Consider the following 21,765-nt stretch of genomic DNA (forward strand, 5'->3'; position numbering starts at 1 on the left):
CATTGATGTAGGAACTGTTGTGCTAAACATTTACCCTAAAGATGTTTCAGCGAGCAGTTAAAATTAGGATAACACTTTTGTCCGTAATGTATGAGTGTGAGTTAGTGTGTATGGATGTTTCCCAGAGATGGGTTGCGGCTGGAAGGGCATTCGCTGCGTAAAAACGTACTGGATGAGTTGGCGGTTCATTCCGCTGTGGCGACCACAGATTAATAAAGGGACTAAGCTGAAAAGAAAATTTATGAATGAATGACTTTTGTTTTTATTAGAAAATAGCATAAGATTGGAAAAAATTTTAAAATGTTTTTTAAAAAAATCTACAATTTTTTACTTTTAATGTTGTGGAACTTTTTCCTCGTGGTATCCAAAAAAGGATCGAATATTGATATTTTTTCATGGTATCATACCAAAGTTAGAAATTTTATTATTGTGACAACACTAGAGTGTTCAGTGGTTTACACTTTAAACAAAACGAAACACAAGCAAAAAAAATAAATGAAATAAAAAAAACAAATGAAACAAAACAAAATGCTAATTAAATTAAATACAAACAAAACAAAACACATGCGAAAAATAAAAAAAGAAATGAAACAATCAAAAACAAAACAAAAAATCTAAAAGCAAGAATAAGAACAAGAATATATGACGGACATTTTCAGAAAAATGAGATTCGTAAAGAATCAAAATGGCATTGATTATCGATATTTTTAAAGGTATTGTATCAAAATTAGAAATTCCAGGATCGTGACAACGCTAGAGTGTTCAGTGTTTTACAGGTAGTGGAACTGTTAAATGTATGAGTTATTTCATGGCTAATTCTTCACAACAGAGCTGGAGTTAATATGTAAAGCACCAGCACAAGTAAAAAAAACAAACAAGCTAAACAAAATGTAACACAAGGAAAAACAAACAAAATGAAACAAAACAAACAAAAAAAGTGAAAAACAAATTAAACATAAAAAACTAAACACAAGCTAAAAACAAAGAAAGAAAACAAAAACAAACTAACTGAAACAAGCAAAAGCAAACACAAACAAACTAAAAGAAACACAAGCAAAAACAAACAAAACAAGACAAAACACAAGCAAAAAACACACAAATAAAAAGCAACAAAACACAAATAGAAAACAAACAAAATGGATAAAAAAAACTAATAAAATGAAACAAAGAAGAAACCAAAAAACAAAACAAAACAAAACAAATAAAAACAGACGGAGATCAAACAAACGGACAAAAAACAAATAAAATGGAACAAACAAAAAAGAAATGAAAAACAAAACAAAAAAACAGACGGAAATCAAACAAACGGACCAAAAATTAATAAATTGAAACAAAAAAAAAAGAAAAAAAAAAAGAAAAAAGAAAAACAGACGGAAATCAAACACAACTGACAAAAAACGAACAAAATTAAACAAACAAAAAAAGAAAAAAGGAAAAAACAAAACAAAAAACAAGACAAAAAAATCAAAAAGCAAAAATCTAAACAAGTATATGTGACCCTGGTCCACAAAACCAGTCATACAAGTAATTTTCGGAAAATAAGATCCGCGCATTATCTTAATGAGATTACTGAAATTTGTGCAGTATAGTAAATGGTATTGAATATCAATATTTTTAAGGGGTACCCTATCGAAGGTAGAAATTCCAATATTATGACAATAATAGAGTGATTTACAGGTAGCCGAATGTTGAATGTATGATTGTCCTCAGATCTAATTCGTCACTACAGGAGTTAATATGTGTGTTTCTTTCCAGTGTGTAATGGGTTGGGAATGGGGCCTTTAGCCAATGTCCTGTCAATCAATGCCACCAACATCGACTCCTTTGAGAACTGCACTAAAATCAGCGGCAATGTTGCCATCCTCAGCACCACATTCAGAGGGTGAGGAAGAGCATTTACACTTTCTGATATCAGTTCATGCTTAGTGTCCTGCCATCTACAAGTATCTTTTGAATATTAGTTGCTCAGTATCTTTTACTAGTCATGATTAAGCCAATTTTTTGATGTCTTCCTCACTTTGGTGACTGTTGGGATCTGTTAATCATTTGTTATAAGAATATTTATTTCTTTATACATAACAGTGACCCACATACTAACACTTCAGGACTGGATCCAGCAAAGCTCAGTGTATTGAGTACTGTCAAAGAAATCACTGGTGAGAATCTTGTGCAGGTTTTGAAATGAAACAGTAAATTTAGCCGTTCCATGTTCATAAACGTCTCTAAAGATCTTCCTCTTGTCTCGACTCAAAGGTTACCTGATGATTCAGCTGTGGCCGGAGAGCATGCAGTCCCTTAGTGCCTTCGAAAACCTTGAGGTCATCCGAGGACGGACAAAAACACAGTGAGCTTCAAAATAAATAAATAAATAAATAAATAACAGGGCTTGACTTTAACTTGTTTGATCGCCAGCCACTGTGGCTAGTAGTTTTCCACCTTTACTAGCCACTCAACTTTTTTACTAGCCACAATTTTGTTGTTGGGAAAATATATTTAAAATGCTTTAATTTGTCTTTGGCATGAGTTGCGGCATGCTAAAATTACCATTTGTGTTTTTTCCACTTGCCATCTCGTTCATTTAACTGCTTTTTTATGAGCTTACTCAATGAGCATGAGCAAATGGGTTATTCATTCATTCATTCATTTTCTTGTCGGCTTAGTCCCTTTATTAATGCAGGGTCACCACAGCGGAATGAACCACCAACTTATCCAGCAAGTTTTTAAGCAGCGGATGCCCTTCCAGCCGCAACCCATCTCTGGGAAACATGCACACACACATAGACTACGGACAATTTAGCCTACCCAATTCACCTGTACCGCATGTCTTTGGACTGTGGGGGAAACCGGAGCACCAAGAGGAAACCCGCAGTGAGAACATGCAAACTCCACACAGAAACGCCAACTGAGCCAAGGCTCGAACCAGCGACCCAGCGACAATCTTGCTGTGAGGCGACAGCACTACCTACTGCGCCACTGCTTCGCCCAAATGGGTTATGCCTAAAAAATAATAAAAAAGTGTTGCATTGCAATTAGTTTTCTTTCATGGGACTTTTCAGGCCTCAACACAATAAGGATTTACCTTTTGTTTCTCTGGCCACACCATACTAATCATTTCCTTGCCACAAATTTTAAATGATGTGTCAAAATAAGCAAAATGCTGCCGTATACACACACTTTTTATTTAACAAAACAGCTTGCATTGAAAAAATACATATGCTCACGCATCTAAAACTATGCACAGTGATCTGTTCTGGCTCATGATCCCAGGTCACCAGTTAACTATGCATGCAGCAACATATTAAAGCAGTATTATTGTAAAGGATAATTATTAAACTATATTGACAAATATAACAGCAAGCAAAAGAAAGCGGGTAAAAAACATTCTGTGTCCGATAATGGAAGGATGATGCAGCACACACGGTTAATGCCAATTAATAATCTGTTCAAAGTATGGTTAAAAAGCTGGTCGTGCCGCTTCTCGATTCTAAGATCACATTTGTACGCATATAGACAAACAGTCACAAACTAACAGTTTAATCTGTCGTGACAATGAGCCAGCACTGGCAATTTAAAAATAAGTTTCAGCCAGACGAAGTGGGAGTGGCTGTCTAACCCGCTAGAGCTTAAATCTACCTGCTTTTGGTGGGTTGGCGGTTGTTAATGTAAAGCCCGGAATAAGAGTACTCAAAATTGCTCTTTTAAGTATTATAGAACACATAAAACATGTCAAGGTGGCTCAGTGGTTAGCACTGTCGCCTCACAGCAAGAAGGTCACTGGTTTGAGTCCCAGCTGGGTCAGTTGGCATTTCTGTGTGGAGTTTGCATGTTCTCCAGGTGCTCCGGTTTCCCCAACAAGTCCAAAGACATGCGCTATTGGTGAATTGAATAAGCTAAATTTGCCGTGGTATTTACCAAGCCATTGAACTATACAAACTATATAAGAGTCTATAAGAACAAAAGAGTTTATAAAAACAAGAGATAATGGAAAACTGTTCAGAAAGCAGATTTTATTTTTGCACTGATAACCCTGTTTACATGTGATTGAATGAAAAAAAAATGCATCTTAATATCAGGTTAATACAGGGACTTACAAATTACGACACGTGTGCTAGATTTTTTAAGATACAACACAACAAAAAACTTTTTTATTGCTGCAGTGAATTTTTCCTAGATTGATGCTCCTAAAATGAATCGCTTTGTTGAGTGTGTTTTGAATTTAAAGTTGAGTGTGTTTTGCTCTGTTTCCACAGAGGAACGTACAGCTTTGCTGTCACCAAGACGGCCATCACTCATTTAGGCATGCGTTCTCTGAGGGAGATCAGTGACGGGGACGTGTCCATCGTTAAGAATAAGAATCTCTGCTACAGCAGCCCTGAACACTGGAAACGCCTCTTCAAGTCCAAACAACAGTCGGTCAAAATGATTGAAAATATGGATGCTGCCACCTGCGGTAATACATTTGCAGGATAATGTCTGTCAAAGAAGATTTTGAATACAAAAGAATTTGCTACAAACCTGATACCTTTTTATGGAGTCAATCTAGGGCCATATATACTTGCAAAATTAAAAGAAAGTTTTGCAAACAAAAAATAAAGTATTGAGCAAAAAATAAATGAATAAATGCAAGTCTCCAAAAATAGCAAAGCGAAAAATTATTTTTGAGAAATAAAAATTAGTTTTGCTAGCAAAAATAAAGAACTGCAAAGGGAAAATTAAGTTTTGCGGGGAAAAAAATGAAATTTGCAAACAAAAAAAAAGAACTGCAAATACTATTTAAGCTGTGCAAAAAAACTGAAATATTTTAATAACTTATTAACTTTAAAACTGTCATAATACAGCAAGTATTTAGTTTGGGCCAGCTTTTGCAGCTGGACATTGCTTTACAATGCCCTTGATGGGTGAACATTAGCTAGTGGGGGAGTGTCTTCAGGTGTGAATTATTCATGACCATTGTCACTCCCACGCATACAGCTGAGATAATCCAAAACAAACTTTACAAAATGCAAATCAAAACACTTTACAATACGGTTCATTAGTTAATGCATTTACTAACATGGACTAATCATGAACAACACATGTACAGCATTTATTAATCATAATTAAACATTTACTAATGCATTATTAACATCCAACTCCATGCTTGTTAACATTAGTTAATGCACCATGAGTTAACATGAACTAACAATGAACAACTGTATTTTCATGAACTAACGTTAACTAACATGAACAAATACAGCAGTAAATGTATTGTTCATTATTTGTTCATGTTAGTAAATGCATTAATTAACATTAACTAACGAACCTTATTGTAAAGTGTGACCAATGTTTTCTTTAAATGAGAGAAGATACTAATTTTCACATAACATTGTAACAATTTTAATCCCTGTTTCAGAACAAGAGATTCAATCCACAGGTGTGAAAGCACCCTAAATATGTCAAAAACAAACACTGTTAAATTCAACTAATTGCATTTATATCACTTTAAAACAAAATTAAAACTAATTCAAGTACATTCATGTGTCCAAATACAGCATTCAGTTTGCACAAAAACTCTATTCTTTCATATCTTGAGTGAACCATTTGTTTAAATACAAGCCTACATTTGTAATGGACGGTGTTTCAGATATTTGAATCGATTGCTGGAGCGGGTAACTTGTGCTGATATGTTGTTTTATCATCTGTGTTACAGCCAATCAGAACAGCACATGTAATGAGATGTGCACGGCTGACGGCTGCTGGGGTCCCGGCCCCACCATGTGCTTCGGCTGTGAGCATTACAGCCGCGGAAAACACTGCGTGGCTTCTTGCAACCTGCTGAATGGGTGAGGGAGAGATCTAATACCACTTTATCCATGTTTACATTCAAATAAAAGATATAAAAAGTGCCATTTCAGTGCAAAAGAGCAGTTAAATATGTAGAATTTGTTAACACAATGAAGCCTGATAGCATTTTTTGTAATTAAACTACTCATTGGACCTAGAAAAAAATAGGATGAATTAATACATGAATAAACATAGGCTTATAACCAATTACTCATGTTTCTGTTGAGCTTATAAATGCAAAGACCAATCAGAGGCTTTAGATTGGTCATTGGTGGCGTTTTGTTGAGTTTGTTGCTCTCACTGAACACATGTGTTGAATTATAACCGTATTTCTGCATATCCTCACATTAAATTGAATTGTCATGTGCTTTTCCTCCAGACAAGTTGTTTTGATATGCATTGTTTTAAGTAATCATAAGCATTGGTATTTTATTATCTGGTGCAATAATTGCTTATTTGACTCGGTTTTGCAGCTTGTCTCTGTTGTCTCTGCCCATCTCTGTTGTTTAAAAAAAACCTAATTTACATACAGTTTTAAAAATTGTATTAAATTATTAAAATACAATATAGAGATAGGTAGTTAAGTGTTTATAAAAATTGTCCTTTGATAAAAAAGTGTCTCTGGAAACGGGCAAATATTGTCTCTTAATAGAAACTGACCATATTTTTGTTGCAAGAAACATGACAGGAAGTGATGTGGGGGATAATGGGGAGAATATTTGGAGGAGTGGCTCATTTAGCTGTGCATTTGGCAGCAGGATCATTAGAAATACAAGCCTAAGCCTACATTTTTGCAAATCGTAACAAATATGTAGTTCCAGATATGTTTCTCTATGTTTTCTAATCCACTAGAGGGCGCTGTCTACATTTGTGCAAATCTGAAATGCGTTACTTACCGTACGTTCACACCGAAAGCGGCGAGAGCGTCAAAGTTGCCAGAAGTCATTCATTTTCAATAAGAGCCGGCGGTGATAAGCATATCTTATAACTTAATAAATCAAGTCAACTTTATGGTAAAGCAAGCAATCAGAATGAAGACGCCCACCGCTTGATCGGAGTTCAGAGAACACAGACCTGTGAACTTTGGTTCTGACAACAGTTGTTCCCAAGGGTTTGATGATTGCGGTCGCCGGATTTCCAATTATTTACAATGTTGTCTTACAGGAACATGCATTAAATAAGTTACTGGTGAGTTACTGATGTGCTTTAATGTTATATATATTTATCTTTAAAAAGCGGGAATCTTACGTGACGTGACAGTACAAAACAGTATAGCTGCTTCAGGATATTTCAGACATATAATCACATTGGATAAAAAGAGCAAAGCCACAATACACGCAACTTGATCTTCCATTGTTATATGAATTTGATAAGAAGTGCGCAACATTTTCACGCTAGAAACATGTTTTATGCAGGAATGTAACTGATACGCTGCAACGACTTCTTTAACTATGAGATCAATGTATCGAGTTTTGACGCTCTCGCCGCCGGAGCTGAAGGTAGACAACGTTGTCACCAGGGCGGCCAGAGCAACCTTGGTCGCTCTCGCCGCTTCCGGTGTGAACGTACAGTTACACACCAAACACGCTTTTTGCGTTGAGAGGCGCATCTTTTGAATGGCTTACTAACAGCCACGAGTGTTTTACGCGCTGCTTATGTGCCCTGCGTGCCTCAAGTTTTAACCGCCTGCTGCACTATTCGTTTTTGCTATTGCGCGATGTAGACTCGCAGTTAAAAAAAGTCAACTCTGAGCGGAAAAGCATGTTACGTCAGTCCCGTCCTTTTAATTCTCTAATCAAGTGAAAGCAGAGGCAAGGTTTTCGTTAAGGGTGACTGCAGCGTTTGTGTGACTACAAAGCCTTTTAAAGATGAAGGAGAGGCTAGCGGTCGCTGTTTCAAGTTATCCAGAGCTTTACAAATCTTGAATATCACAATATTATTGAATATTACAATTATAACAATATCAACAGCAACACTCGCGCATGATATGCAGCTGATAGTCGTTCCCTAGTGACATAACAAACAATCTGCGCTGCTTTTTTTTTTTTCTTATCCATAAGCGTTTTCAGTGTGATCGGCCCCTTAGAGTGCGCTTTGTTGTATATTTCAATTAAACGCATTTGCCAAAATGAAGCTACAGAAACTGTTGTAAAAACACAGTGACCAAGCCCCTCCCCCAAGAGAATCTTCCGTCTATATTAATCAATGATTGGCTCTTTTACTAGAAGGCGGGGCTTCATTCGCTAGAAAGTCTATATTGACCTACAGTATACAGTTAAAGTCAATATTATTCACCCTCCTTTCTAAATTTTCTTAAATCGGTTGGGTTTAGGGAAGGAGGACAGTAAGGGTGCTTTCACACCTAGACCTTTGTTTCGGAACCTGTCATTTGGCATATGTGAAACCAGCAATCGCACTAGGATCCGTGCCAAATCAATCGCTCCGAAATTGCTTGAATGAAGTGGTCTCGGCTTGATTAAAATGAACTCTGGAGCGGTTCGATTGCAGTGAGAAAGCGATACGATCCGAGCGCGGTTATATCACTGTGTTTTATGGATATGTAATAGGCATATGGCTATATGAAGAGAGAATTATGAGTTGGGCGGGAAGTTTCGTGAGTCTTCAGGATGCCCACAAACGAGTGATGATCTCCCGATAATCTCGTGTCTCCCTCCCCGTCCTCAAATAGGCTACGTCGCGCATCTTTTTCACCCCCCCCCCCCCCCCAATGCATCTCTCCTCACTCTTCAGACATGTTGCGCGCACCTTGTTAAACTCCACCAAACCACCACCTCTCCTGACAGCTGAGCAGGACTCTGCAAAATAAACCGTGAAACTCTGACCAATGTGAGGAGAGTTTACTCGCACGTGACTTGTTTTAGCTCTTTTGGTCCGTTTAAAAACTTTGCAGTGTGAAAGCGAACCGCTCCAAGAGCAAAGAGCAACAATGTAACAATTGTGATCTCTGTTTCGGAACAACTGAATCGATTCACAGGTGTGAAAGCACCCTAAATCACTCATTCAACAGCAGGATTTACGTGAGAACTTAAACAGCAGATGCGAATGGCTATCACAAGAGAAATTTGAGATCTGAAAAAGCGCACACAGCAGCCTCAGCTGTATTCGCAACAACAAAAAGTGCAAAAAAGCGTACCTCCTGAGACGTATTTGGCGCTCTCCAGAAATTATTCTAGGGGTTCGTTTTTTAGAACGAGCCGGGGTTGCATTAAGCTGTCGAATTGACGATTTCAGCAATAGTGACCAGAATGTGTTTTTCTTTCTGTCTCTACAGTGAGCCGCGTGAATATGAGGTCAATAAAACATGCATGGAATGCGATCCTGAATGTCTGCTCATGAATGAAACCCAGACCTGCAACGGCCCTGTGAGTTTCAAACCAAACATGTTCTGCTTCTGTAGATATCAGATACAAAATGCTGACTCTCAAAGCAATGTATTCCGTCCCGGAGACACATCGTTAAATTCACATCAACTACAAGACCGTACAATTGCTGTTTGTTGCTATATAATTGCCAACATTTTGTCCAGGGACCCGACAAATGTACAGTGTGTGCAAACTATAAAGACGGACCGCACTGTGTGCATCGCTGCCCGCAAGGTGTACCAGGAGAGAAAGACACACTCATCTGGAAATACGCTGACGTGACACACGTTTGCCAGCCCTGTCATGAAAACTGCACCCAGGGGTGAGACAGACATCGCATATGAGCCTTTCAATTCAATGAAAATACACAAAACACACACTTCCCAGCAGGCACACGACATTATGAGACGTTAGTATTAGGTAGATTTAGTAAGGTGACGTCAGGTGACCAAAATTTAATGTCTAGTCAGTGTCTAAAGATAACGTTATTTTGACGTCCAATAACAATGTCAAATGACGTTGATGTTTGGTTGATTTTAGGTTGTGTTGGAAAGTAACCAAAATCCAATGTCGAGCCAACATCTTAAACCAACGTCATATTTACGTCAAATACTGACAATTATTCGTCAGGTATGGCAACCAAAATCCAACATCTAATAGACGTCATAGTGGTAACGTCCACACAACGTCAAGCTGTAACATCATTAGACGTTGATATGTTGTTGATTTTAGGTTGGACATTGGACATTAACGTTGACCTGATGTTGGGTTCTGATGTCAGCCTGATTTTCATTTCCAAACAAAATGCCACGTCCCTTCGATGTTGGAGTACAACGTCAATCTGACGTCATGTCGATGTCCTGTGATTGGTGTCATTTAAGCTGTGCTATCAGGCTGTGTATGTAGTTGCGCATGATGGAGTTTGTGTATTTTTCTTTGCAGATGTACGGGGCCTGATCTAAAGGACTGCAAAGATTTCAAAAGGTAAGACGCAAATCTGGGGCTGCATGATATCGGGAAAATCTAATTTTGCGATATTTAATTTTTCTTCGATAAGTATTGCGATACAAATACAGTTACATGAGATAGTTTGATGGTTTTCTGGGAATACTAACAGCATTTAGGTACAGAAATTCAATCATCCCAAAATAAAAAATGCTTTTCTTTAGTCCAAATACAGCGGAGAAAATAAGTATTGAACACATCAAGTTTTTTTTTCTGGAAATAATGTTTCTAAAGGGGCTGTTGACATGGATTTGAACCAGGTTTTGGTCAAAACCCAAACAATACCAACATAATAATAAAACAAAACAAAAAAATCTGTAATTGTAATAACAATGAAATGACAAGAAAGTTATGAACTACTAAAACTTATTTAATACTTTATATAAAAGGCCTTTTTGGTGATGGCAGCTTAAAGACCACTCTCATGTGGAAAATGAAGTCACAAGTTTGATGGTTCTGTGGGTCTCCTCTAATAAATCCAAGCATTTTTGCTATTCTCTATTGGATTCAAGTCAGGTGATGAGCTGGGCCATTCTACGGCTTTATTTTCTTTCTCTGAAAGCATCTGAGAGTTTCCTTGGCTTTGTTTTGGATCATTTTCTTGCTGAAATGTCCATCCTGGTTTCCCCTTCATCCTCCTGCTAATGTAGATGTTGGACTGAAGCAGCTGATATCACATTCAGCTGGGTTGCTGAAGAACTACTGAGAGACTTCAGCTGCTGTCTTGGCCTTCCATACCCTGTTACACCTTCCTTTCTTCATGTGGTCAATACTTTTCTCCTGTGTCATTTTATTTTATTACACATAACTTAATTGGTAAACTAATTAGATTTATTTTCCTTGCATATATGCATTTCTTCTGTTGTTACCAATATCTGGTGAAAATTTCAAATCAATAGCACCTTTAGAAATATGTGTTCTGAGTAAAATGGTGACGTGTTCAATACTTATTTCCCCCGCTGTATCTAAAAAAATCTTAGATCATTAAAAATATTGTTTAGATTTCATCTTCAGAAGTAATAAGTCAAAATTAAGAGTTTACAATTATCTGCCAGTGGGGTGAGTAAAATCTTGTTTTTGCTTTGAAATGTTGATATTCGGACTAGAAACAAGATGAAAATTCTATGTAGAAAAACTTAATAGTTAATTGTTTAAATCCAGAATAAATACAGTTATTAAGTTCAATCCTGTAGCTCCTGGTCAACTATAATTCAGACTTTTGCATATCTTGCGATGTGACTATTAGATTAGATTAGATTCAACTTTATTGTCATTACACATGTACAAGTACAATGCAACGAAATGCAGTTTAGGTCTAACCAGCAGTGCAATAGCAGCAAGTGCAGGATACAGGAATAAGTTATAAAGTGCAGTTATAGAAAACTATGGTGAAAACTATGGTGATATATTGCGCATGCTCACATTGCAATATCGATGCTGAAACGATATATTAATGCAAACTGTGATGTTCTGGAAAGATACTGTTCCACATTGTTCATTTTGTTTCTGTTGGAATTCTAATAAACAGACTTGGAATGTATATTTAGAATATGATTCTGCATGCTCAAATCTTCATGACAATAGATTTCTAGGATTATATGAGTAGAAACAGAGAAAAAATGTTGTGCTTTTCTGCTGAAACAAATGCAGAAATATGCAGATATGATATATTAGCAAAGATGTTTATTAAAAAAAGACTTTTGCTAATGTTCAAACTACTTGTTTAAAATGAGGTGAAACAACACAATTCTAATGTTTGTCTTAAGACAACTTAATTGTTTTATGTTCAGTCCATTAAAATTAGTAAAATTATTAAGTTAACTTATTTCATTTGTTTTGGGACAAGATGAAGAAGTTGGGAATCCAGCATTTTTTACAGTGAGAGATGTTTCTTCCTGCAGCTCTGGTTTGCCGATGATAGCTGCTGGCGTTGTCGGAGGTCTACTGGCGTTTGTTATTCTGGCTCTTGGAGTGGCCGTTCTCCTGCGCAGACGCCACATCCGGAGGAAGAGGACTCTGAGACGACTCCTGCAAGAGAGAGAGGTCAGACCACATTCAGATTATGAATATTCATTGTTTACTTTGCTTTAGTTCATTTATGGTGACACAGTGGCTCAGTGGTTAGCACTGTCGCCCCACAGCAAGAAGGTCACTTGTTCAAGTCCCGACTGGGCCAGTTATCATTTCTGTGTGGAGTTTGCATGTTCTCCCCGTGTTGGTGTGGGTTTCCTCCGAGTGCTCCGGTTTCCCTCACAGTCCAAACACATGCGCAAACCGCATACTTCCATACTATAGATTACGCTAAAATCAGTATGCGAGCCGAGTATTATGTCCGAATTCATAGAATTCGAAAATCAGTATGCGAGAAGTACCCGGATGACTTACTACTTCCGGCGAGATTCCGGAGTGCGCATCCCATGCATCCCAAACGTACTTTTCTAACGGCCGAGTAGTACGTTTAAATTCAAATGCAGTACCTACTGAGTAGTAGGCGGTTTCGGACGCAGCCATAGGCATTTGTAGCTCCGCCTACAGTACACAAACTCATTTGAATTTAAAGTGACAGTGACCAAAACTGCAAAATTTGGATCAAAGCCTAAAAGAGACAGATTTAAAAAGTTATAAAATGTGATTTGTGTGGTGTAGCTTTACACACACACACACACACACACACACACACACACACTCTAGGGGCATCGGAGACTCATCTTGTAAAAAGAGACATAATAGATCTCCTTTAAGACCTGCCAAAGATCAGATATTTTTATATTTTATGTCCTGATATGGATAAATTGTAATTTTAATAATAGTGTTCTAAGGCCCTGTTTACATGAGTGCATTTTAGTTTTAAAACGGCGTTTTAGAACGAAAACGATCTGCATCAACACTGGCGTTTCACCCAGCATTTCTAAACAACTCTCCGTCTACATTACACTGCTGGAAATGCGCATCATGTGACCACACACACACACTTTGGCATGCGCTGCAGCATATCTACCCAGATGAGAGCTGTGCTCGTCAGAGTGTTCATCAAGCATCTCCCGCTGTATCCAATCTCACTATATTTGCTAAACGTGATATTTAATTAATCTTGTTGTCTATATCTAACGACATACTCCCCGACTTTGGTCTTTTGAATCTATTGCCTGTTCTCAGGTAACGTGTTAAAAGATAAGGTAATAATTAATGTAACCACATACATTCTGTATATTGACTAATCGCTCACCTTTATTTCCTATAATGTATAAACTTATTGTACGTTATACTTTTATAATGCCCATTATTAATTATTATAAATGATATTTAGCAAAAGAGAGAGTGTGTTTTGTATCTTCAATGAAAATGAAAGGAGGCAGTTGTTATAGGCTCCGTTTTCTTATAAATACGCATACAGTGAAGATGGCGCTCATATATGCAGCACGACGCCTCAACATTTCTGCTGTCTGTTAAGTTGTGAATATCAAAATGAAAATAGCAGTTCCTTAAATCATGTTTTCATTTTATTATTAAGATATAGTGAAACAGTGTAGGCTACGTATCCAGAATGATGCGAAAAAGGTTATAAATTATACGTTTCCCTTTGATTTACCCGTCGTGTCCTCGGGAGTTTGTTTTCCATATCAAACTTACAAAGTCTGAACTTACAAGGAGAGGATGCAGGACTGAAGTGTGTGTTGGCTACTTAATAATGAGGAAAAGCCCCAATCAGAGAGGAGAATGTCTGCAGCCCCGCCTCCGTTTTCAGATGTCTCAGTTTTTCTCTATCCACACTGAGACGGAGCAGCAGCGTTTTAGAATGAAAACGGCCTCTCCAGCATTTCCAAAATGCTCGGTTTTTGGCGAAGTGTAGACGGATGGCTAGCAAAACATGCATTTTAAAACGAAAAGTGTAAAGAGGGCCTAATCGTTTTACATGTTTGTTTTTTGTCTCAACAGCTTGTGGAGCCTCTGACCCCCAGCGGCGAAGCCCCCAATCAGGCCTTACTGCGCATCCTCAAAGAGACGGAGTTCAAGAAGATCAAAGTGCTGGGCTCCGGGGCTTTCGGCACTGTGCACAAGGTACTGACCTGTTTCTTAATATCACACACTGTGTTTCAATACTGTGTGCATTTATTGACTCATCATTTCATGGCTCGCTAATTCCTCGAAATCCTCATAAATAGCTGGTGATTTGCATAAATAAACATGACCTATTTTATCTTGAGAAAACATCAGCTGTTAAATCTCATGCACGGTGGCTCAGTGGTTAGCACTGTCACCTCACAGCAAGATGGTCGCTGGTTTGAGTTCTGGCTGGGCCAGTTTGCATTTCCGTATTGAGTTTGCATGTTCTCCCCGTGTTGGTGTGGGTTTCCACCGGGTGCTCCAGTTTCCCCCACAAGTCCAAACACATGCGCTATAGGTGAATTGGGTAAACTAAATTGGCCGTAGTGTTTTTTCCTTTGACTTATCAAGTGTATGTGTGTGTGTGTGTGTGTGTGTGTGTGTGTGTGTGTGTGTGTGTGTGTGTGTGTGTGTGTTGCTGCAGGGCCTTTGGGTTCCAGAAGGAGAGAATGTGAAGATCCCTGTCGCCATCAAGGTCTTAAGAGAAGCCACGTCTCCCAAAGCTAACAAGGAGATAATGGATGTGAGTATGAGATTCTGAATTCAGGTGTTCACATTTGACCTTATTTATGACCTTATTTTAGACCAGTGGAACTTACAGTTGAAGTCAGAATTATTAACCCTCCTGAATTATTATCCCCCCTGTATATATATATATATTTTTTTTTTCTTCCAAATTTTTGTTTAAGAAAACAGAAAAAATCTGAGAAGATTTGTAAATGGAGAACACATTTCTAAACAATATTTTTAATAACTCATCTCTAATAACTGATTTATTTTATCTTTGCCGTGATGACAGTAAATAATATTTGACTAGATATTTTTTCAAGATACTAGTATTCAGCTTAAAGTGACATTTTAAAGGCGTAACTGGGTTAATTAGATTAAAGTTAGGGTAATTATGCAAATCATTGTACAACTCAGTTGGCGTTTCTGTGTGGAGTTTGCATGTTCTCTCTGCCTTCGCATGGGTTTCCTCCGGGTTTTCTGGTTTTTCCCACAGTCCAAAGACATGCGGTATAAGTGAATTGGGTAGGCTAAATTGTCTGTAGTGTATGAGAGTGTGTGTGAATGTATGTGTGGATGTTTCCCAGAAATGGGTTGCGGCTGGAAGGGCATCCGCTGTGTAAAAACTTGCTGGATAAGTTGGCGCTTTATTCCGCGACCCTGGATTAATAAAGGGACTAAGCGGACAAGAAAATGAATGAATGAGCTATCTAAAAATATATATTGCTTAAGGGGGATAATAATATTGACCCTAAAATGGTTTCAAAAAAATTAAGAACTGCTTTCATTCTAGCCGAAATAAAACAATTAAGACTTTCTCCAGAAAAAAAAATATTATAGTAAATACTGTGAGAATTTTCTTGCTCTATTTTGTAAATATAATCTGTATATTTATAATGCTAATCGTTTATAATTAACATTATAAATATATTTTCTGTCATTCATTTTTAAATATCCTGTTTAATGTTAAATCATAATAGAAAATAGACAAATATGTTGATCAATTTGTATTTACTGTAAAAAATACAGTGCACGGGAGCATGTCATTAAATATTGTAAGGCAACCTGCTATGCAGTTTTTTTTTTTAGTTGACCAAACTCTCAACCCAAGTACTGCAGTTGACTGGATTTAAGTTGAGTCAACTCAAAAAAAGCTGTGCAGCAGGATACATTACAATTTTGAGTCAGTGTTTCTTAGGTGATGTATATATATATATATATATATATATATATATATATATATATATATATATATATATATATATATATATATATATATATATATATATATATATACATCACCTAAAAAACACTGACTCAAAATTGTAATGTATCCTGCTGCACAGCTTTTTTGAGATATATATATATAGTTGAAGTCAAAATGATTTGCCCTCCTGTGAATTGTTAAACATAATTTGGGACATATTTAAAAAAATAAAAACGGAGTAAGGAAATTTTCACAGTGTGTCTGATAATATTTTTTCTTCTGGAGAAAGTCTTATTTGTTTTATTTTGGCTAGAATAAAAGCAGTTTTAAATTTTTTAAAAGCAATTTTAAGGTCAATATTAGTAGCCGCTTTAAGCTATATATTTTTTTCAATCTACAGAACAAACCATTGTTATACAATAACTTGCCTAATTACCCTAACCTGTCTAGTTCACCTAATTAACCTAGTTAGGCCTTTAAATGTCACTTTAAGGTATATAGAAGTGTCTAGAAGAATATCTAGTCAAATATTATTTACTGTCATCATGACAAAGATAAAATAAATCAGTTATTAGAGATGAGTGTGTTGAAAAATCTTCATTATGTGTTGAAAAAATTAACAGGGGGGCTAATAATTCTGACTTTAACTATATGACAAGGAAATATTTAGTATCCTTCTCATTCATACATTTCAAGTTTGACTTCTGTTTTCAAATATGTCTGTAATCATTAACATCTTTTGGTGTGTTGCTTAATATGCTAATTATTCAAGCCTGTTTTAGCTAGTAGAAAAGCATTCCTCACATTTCTCTTACACATTAGCAAAATCACACTCTTTTCTCCTCATGCTCTCCCTGTAGATGGAATTATTCATGAATCTGTCCGTGCAATTTTGTAAATGATTCCAGCAATCGCAGACAGTGAAACTGACTTTTGATCGCTCCAGTTCAAGCAGTGATTGTGCAGAAATGCTGAAAATCTGCTCACATAACCTTGAGTTAAAGGCTATCCTGACCCAGAGCAAACTAAAACATGGAGGAGAAACTCTGAAAGGTCTTGTTTAGGACTGGGAGAATGTCATTTCCTCCAGTTTTCTCTTTGATTGTGAGGATGTGACTGACTTTGAAGATAACTCATCTGCGTAAACACACTGTATAACCTTATGAACGTCTGAACTGGCTGATGTCTAACAGTCCTTTTAGTATATATATATATATATATATATATATATATATATATATATAAGTGATGAAATGGATATAATTTTCTTTGAACAGAGACAGTTGTTTGTTTTGGCAGCTGAGAGTCACCTAGGGAAAGTCTTGTGTATTGCCTTTGGGTTGGATTCTGATGTTTCTTCTAGGGTTTGAATTCTCCTGGAGCGTTTTTCTTCAGAACTGCTGGCGTTCCTCCATGCGGATATTTCCTTATGTGCTCCAGGCTCGTCGTGTGTTAGTTTTACATCTGCAGGGACTGTAAAAGGAGACATTATTTGTCAGTGTTGCTGTGTGCAAAGGGGTTTGTTCAGTGCAGTTGTGGGTAGATTTAGTTTTAACTTTGGCAGGTTGAACTGTGGGATATATATACACACACACACACTCACCGGCCACTTTATTAGGCACACCTTACTAGTACCGGGTCGGACCGCTTTTGAACTGCCTTAATCCTTCATGGCATAGATTCAGCAAGGTTCAGAAAATATTCCTCAGACATTTTGGTCCATATTGACATGTAAGTATGCAGATTTGTCGGCTGCACATCCATGATGTGAATACCCCATTCCATCACATCCCAAAGGGGCTCCATTAGATTGAGTTCTGTTGTTACTGGAGGCCGTTTAAGTTCAGTGAACTCATTGTCATGTTCAAGAAACCTGAGATGATTTATACAAGCATAAATAAATATATATATATATATATATATATATATATATATATATATATATATATATATATATATATATATATATATATATTTATATATATATATATATATATATAAATTTATATGTTTTATTTTTGTTTTAATTTGTCTTTTTTTTTCTACAATTTGATTTTATATTTTCTCCCACGAATTAATTTTTTTTTACCGTGATCTAAAGTTATTTTGTTAGATTAGTTCCAGTTTATTCTGCTAATCTGATGTATATGCACAAAACAGAAAGTTTATAAATATATCAAATATATAAGTTTGTTTTGACATAATATATTTGTGTGTGGTTATTATAAATGTTTATTGTGTATATGTGTTACACACATATCAACACAGCTATACAAAACACATTTGTTTCATAGATGTTTACATGCCTATATATAATCATATACATATATATTCTATGTCAATACATAAATGAACATTTTTTCAAATACATGCATGCATGTGCATATTTATTCATGCATAATAAGTAAACACAGTACACACACTTGAATTATGTCAAAAAACTTTTATTTTGCATACGATTAATCGCAATTCATTTTTGCCAGATTTGTCATTTTATCAAGTTCTTATGTTTGTTAAGATCACCAATGATGTAGCCTTCGCAGAACGCCTGTAGAATTCTTTCTGTCATTTACCAGAACTACATATGCCATCTTGCTCTGCAGTCACACACCAGTTTCAGCCCTCCTGTGATTTTTTTCTCTTTTTTAATTCTTTCTTAAATTAAGTTTAACAAACCAAGCATTTTTTTTCCACAATATTTCCTACAATATTTTTCTTCTGGAGAAAGTCTTGTTTGTTTTATTTCAGTTAGAATAAAAGCAGTTTTACATTTTTAAAACCATTTTAAGGTCAATATTGTTAGCCCCATTAAGCAATATTTTTTTCAATTTTCGACATAACAAACCACTGTTATACAATGACTTGCCTAATTAACTCTTACTTAACTAATTAACCTTTCCCAGAGATGGGTGGCGGCTGGAAGGGCATCTGCTGCGTAAAAACTTGCTGGATAAGTTGGCGGTTCATACCGCTGTAGCGACCCAGGATTAATAAAGGGACTAAGCCGACAAGAAAATTAATAAATGAATGAATGAATGAATGACTAATTAACCTAGTTAAGCCCCTTAAATGTCAATTTAAGCTGAATATCTAGTAAAATATTTTGAACTGTCATCATAGCAAAGATAAGAAATTACCTTTTATTATCTTTTATCATAAGTTATTAAAACTATTATGTGTAGAAATGTGTTGAATAAAATCTTCTTTCTGTTAATCAGCAATTGGGGAAAAAATATACGGGGTGGGGGGAAGGGTAATATTTCTGACTGTGTATAATACAAGTAATAAGTGGTCATCAGCATTAGCTGTGTCTGTGTAATCAGTAGACGACCTGAAACTGGTCTGTGACTGCAAGACATGATGGGATATGTAGTTCTGGCAAATGACAGGAAGTGTTTTCCAGTGTTCCGCAAGTGCTACATCGCTGGTGATCTTAACAATATCATTAAAACTGGGAAATTATAAAGAACTAAAGTTTAAAAAATACTAATGTCGTTCATTTAATCAGTAATGATAAAAAAAGAGAAAATCACAACTGCACTCTAGCACCTGAGGTCATGTATAAGCAGTGTGTGTGTGTGTGTGTACAGGAGGCGTACGTCATGGCCAGTGTTGAGCATCCTCACGTGTGTCGTCTGCTGGGCATCTGCTTGACCTCCACAGTGCAGCTCATCACTCAGCTGATGCCCTACGGCTGCTTGCTGGACTATGTCAGAGAAAACAAGGACCGCATCGGCTCCCAGCACCTGCTCAACTGGTGCGTGCAGATCGCTAAAGTAAGTGCATCGTAAAATTCAAATTCAACATTTATTTGTCACATACAGAGTCATACTTACCTAATTACCCTAACCTGCCCAGTTTACCTAATTAACCTAGTGAAGCCTTTAAATGTCACTTTAAGCTGTATAGAAGTGTCTTGAAAAATATCTAGTCAAATATTATTTACTGTCATCATGGCAAAGATAAGGTAAATCAGTTATTAGAGATGAGTTATTAAACTATTATGTTTAGAAATGTGTTGGAAAAATCTGCTCTCTGTTAAAAAGGAAATTTGAAGTTAAAATAAACAGGGGGGCTAATAATTTGAGACGGTGCTCACTGCAGAGCCATTTGAGCAGAGCTGAGCTCCAGCGAGGGGGAGCATGAGCTCTCGCTCCTCCTCCTATAAGCTGTTTTAATGCGTACACCAACCCCACCCCTAACCCTACCCCCAATGACATCACTCGTAGAAGAAGTGCAAGAAAGGAGGAGCGAGAGCTCAAGCTCCCCCTCGCTGGAGCTCAGCTCTGCCCAAATGGCTCTGCAGTGAGCACCACTTGGATAATTCAGGGGGGCTTATAATTCTGTCTTCAACTGTATGTTTCAATAAAATATTGCTGTTGAATTTTTCTGTCTTATTCTGTTTTGCATTGTGTTATTGTTTTGAACATAAGTTTAATAGTTTTGAAAACAGTATGTAAGCACGTGCAAAATGTGTCCGGGTGAGAAAAGAAGTGATGAAATTTGAGAGATGTAGTCATTGAATGCATTTTGTGCCAAAACAATGAGAATTGATCCTCAGTTTAGCCCACATAAACTTCTGTTGTGCTCACTGTGTGAAGAGTTTTGCAAAAGTGACCTAAGTATTGAGAAATGTGTCCTAGCATCTATAAAAAACGAATACTTTTGTGCTTAAAGCAAAACTAAAAATATAATGCGACATTTGTTCATTTGGATAGAAACTGATGTGCATATCCAGGTTTCTCACTGGTTATATAAACCCAAAAATAGGTATAAAATCCCTCACAGACATAAAATCAGACATATCTAATTCCCGAAGTCTAAATCACTAGCTGTGAAGAATCTTTTAATATGCACGTTTTTTTTAGCTCCACACACCCGAGGGAAGAACATTTCTTGAGGGAAACTTTGATCAGGATCAACCTACCACTTGTATAGATATGCTGATTTTAATATTCCCAGAAAGCCTAAACGCTTTCATCTTCCTGAATCCTGACTGTCTTATATATATATCAGAATTATCCATGATTCATTTACACAGCATAGTTTATATAAAAGTCTACATAAATGTGTATTAGCGTGCGCAGTCTGCTGTTAGGATTAGGGCTTGGTTTAGGGTGTAATTATGCATAATTTACTGTTATTATAACAATAAGTACATATAACAAGGCACTATAAATCTAGGTGTTACCAATATGAAGTGCCAAGTGTAAGCACTCCCGTCTCATTATACTTAAGTTAATATAAAGCCAGCTTTTTTTTAATAAGACTGTTTTAACTCCAGTGTTAATTGTTTTGAGTGTGTTTTATCAGGGTATGAATTATCTAGAAGAGCGCCATCTTGTGCACCGAGACCTGGCAGCACGTAATGTGTTGGTAAAGACGCCTCAGCATGTCAAGATCACCGATTTCGGCCTCGCCAAGCTGTTAAACGCGGACGAGAAGGAGTATCACGCAGATGGAGGAAAGGTCTGTTGTTTCTTTTTCTCCAAATGACTAAACTAGACTGTGGAAAGTGAAAGCACGTTACTTCAGCTTGTTACAACTACATGAATGAATTAGTTTCCTCTTCACTTATTATGGGATGTCCCGATCAGGTACTTTTGCCCTTGAGTCCGAGTCTACCAATCTATCTACCAATACCAAAACCCAATCCGATACTTCTATAATACATAAAAAAAAAGAATAAAGAAGAGTGAAGAAACAGATTGTTTCTTATTTAATGCACATTATTTT

General features: G+C 36.6%; 1 protein-coding gene across 2 annotated transcripts in view; it reads left to right on the forward strand.

The window, feature by feature from the left end:
• egfra (epidermal growth factor receptor a (erythroblastic leukemia viral (v-erb-b) oncogene homolog, avian)) overlaps positions 1–21,765 on the forward strand; it is a 124,240-nt gene that overhangs the window by 86,815 nt on the left and 15,660 nt on the right. For both annotated transcript variants that reach the window (XR_015477584.1, NM_194424.1), the window contains 13 exon segments: positions 1,756–1,882; positions 2,083–2,156; positions 2,254–2,344; positions 4,251–4,450; positions 5,690–5,822; positions 9,116–9,206; positions 9,371–9,528; positions 10,149–10,190; positions 12,113–12,254; positions 14,148–14,270; positions 14,740–14,838; positions 19,620–19,805; positions 21,343–21,498. Coding sequence is in view for 1 of the 2 variants with exons in the window: in NM_194424.1 (NP_919405.1) it covers positions 1,756–1,882; positions 2,083–2,156; positions 2,254–2,344; positions 4,251–4,450; positions 5,690–5,822; positions 9,116–9,206; positions 9,371–9,528; positions 10,149–10,190; positions 12,113–12,254; positions 14,148–14,270; positions 14,740–14,838; positions 19,620–19,805; positions 21,343–21,498 (1,622 nt within the window). In the remaining variant the exon portion in view is untranslated.

This window comes from Danio rerio, chromosome 2 (genome assembly GCF_052040795.2).
Source record: "Danio rerio strain M-AB ecotype USA chromosome 2, GRCz13ab, whole genome shotgun sequence".
Taxonomy (NCBI): Eukaryota; Metazoa; Chordata; class Actinopteri; order Cypriniformes; family Danionidae; genus Danio; species Danio rerio.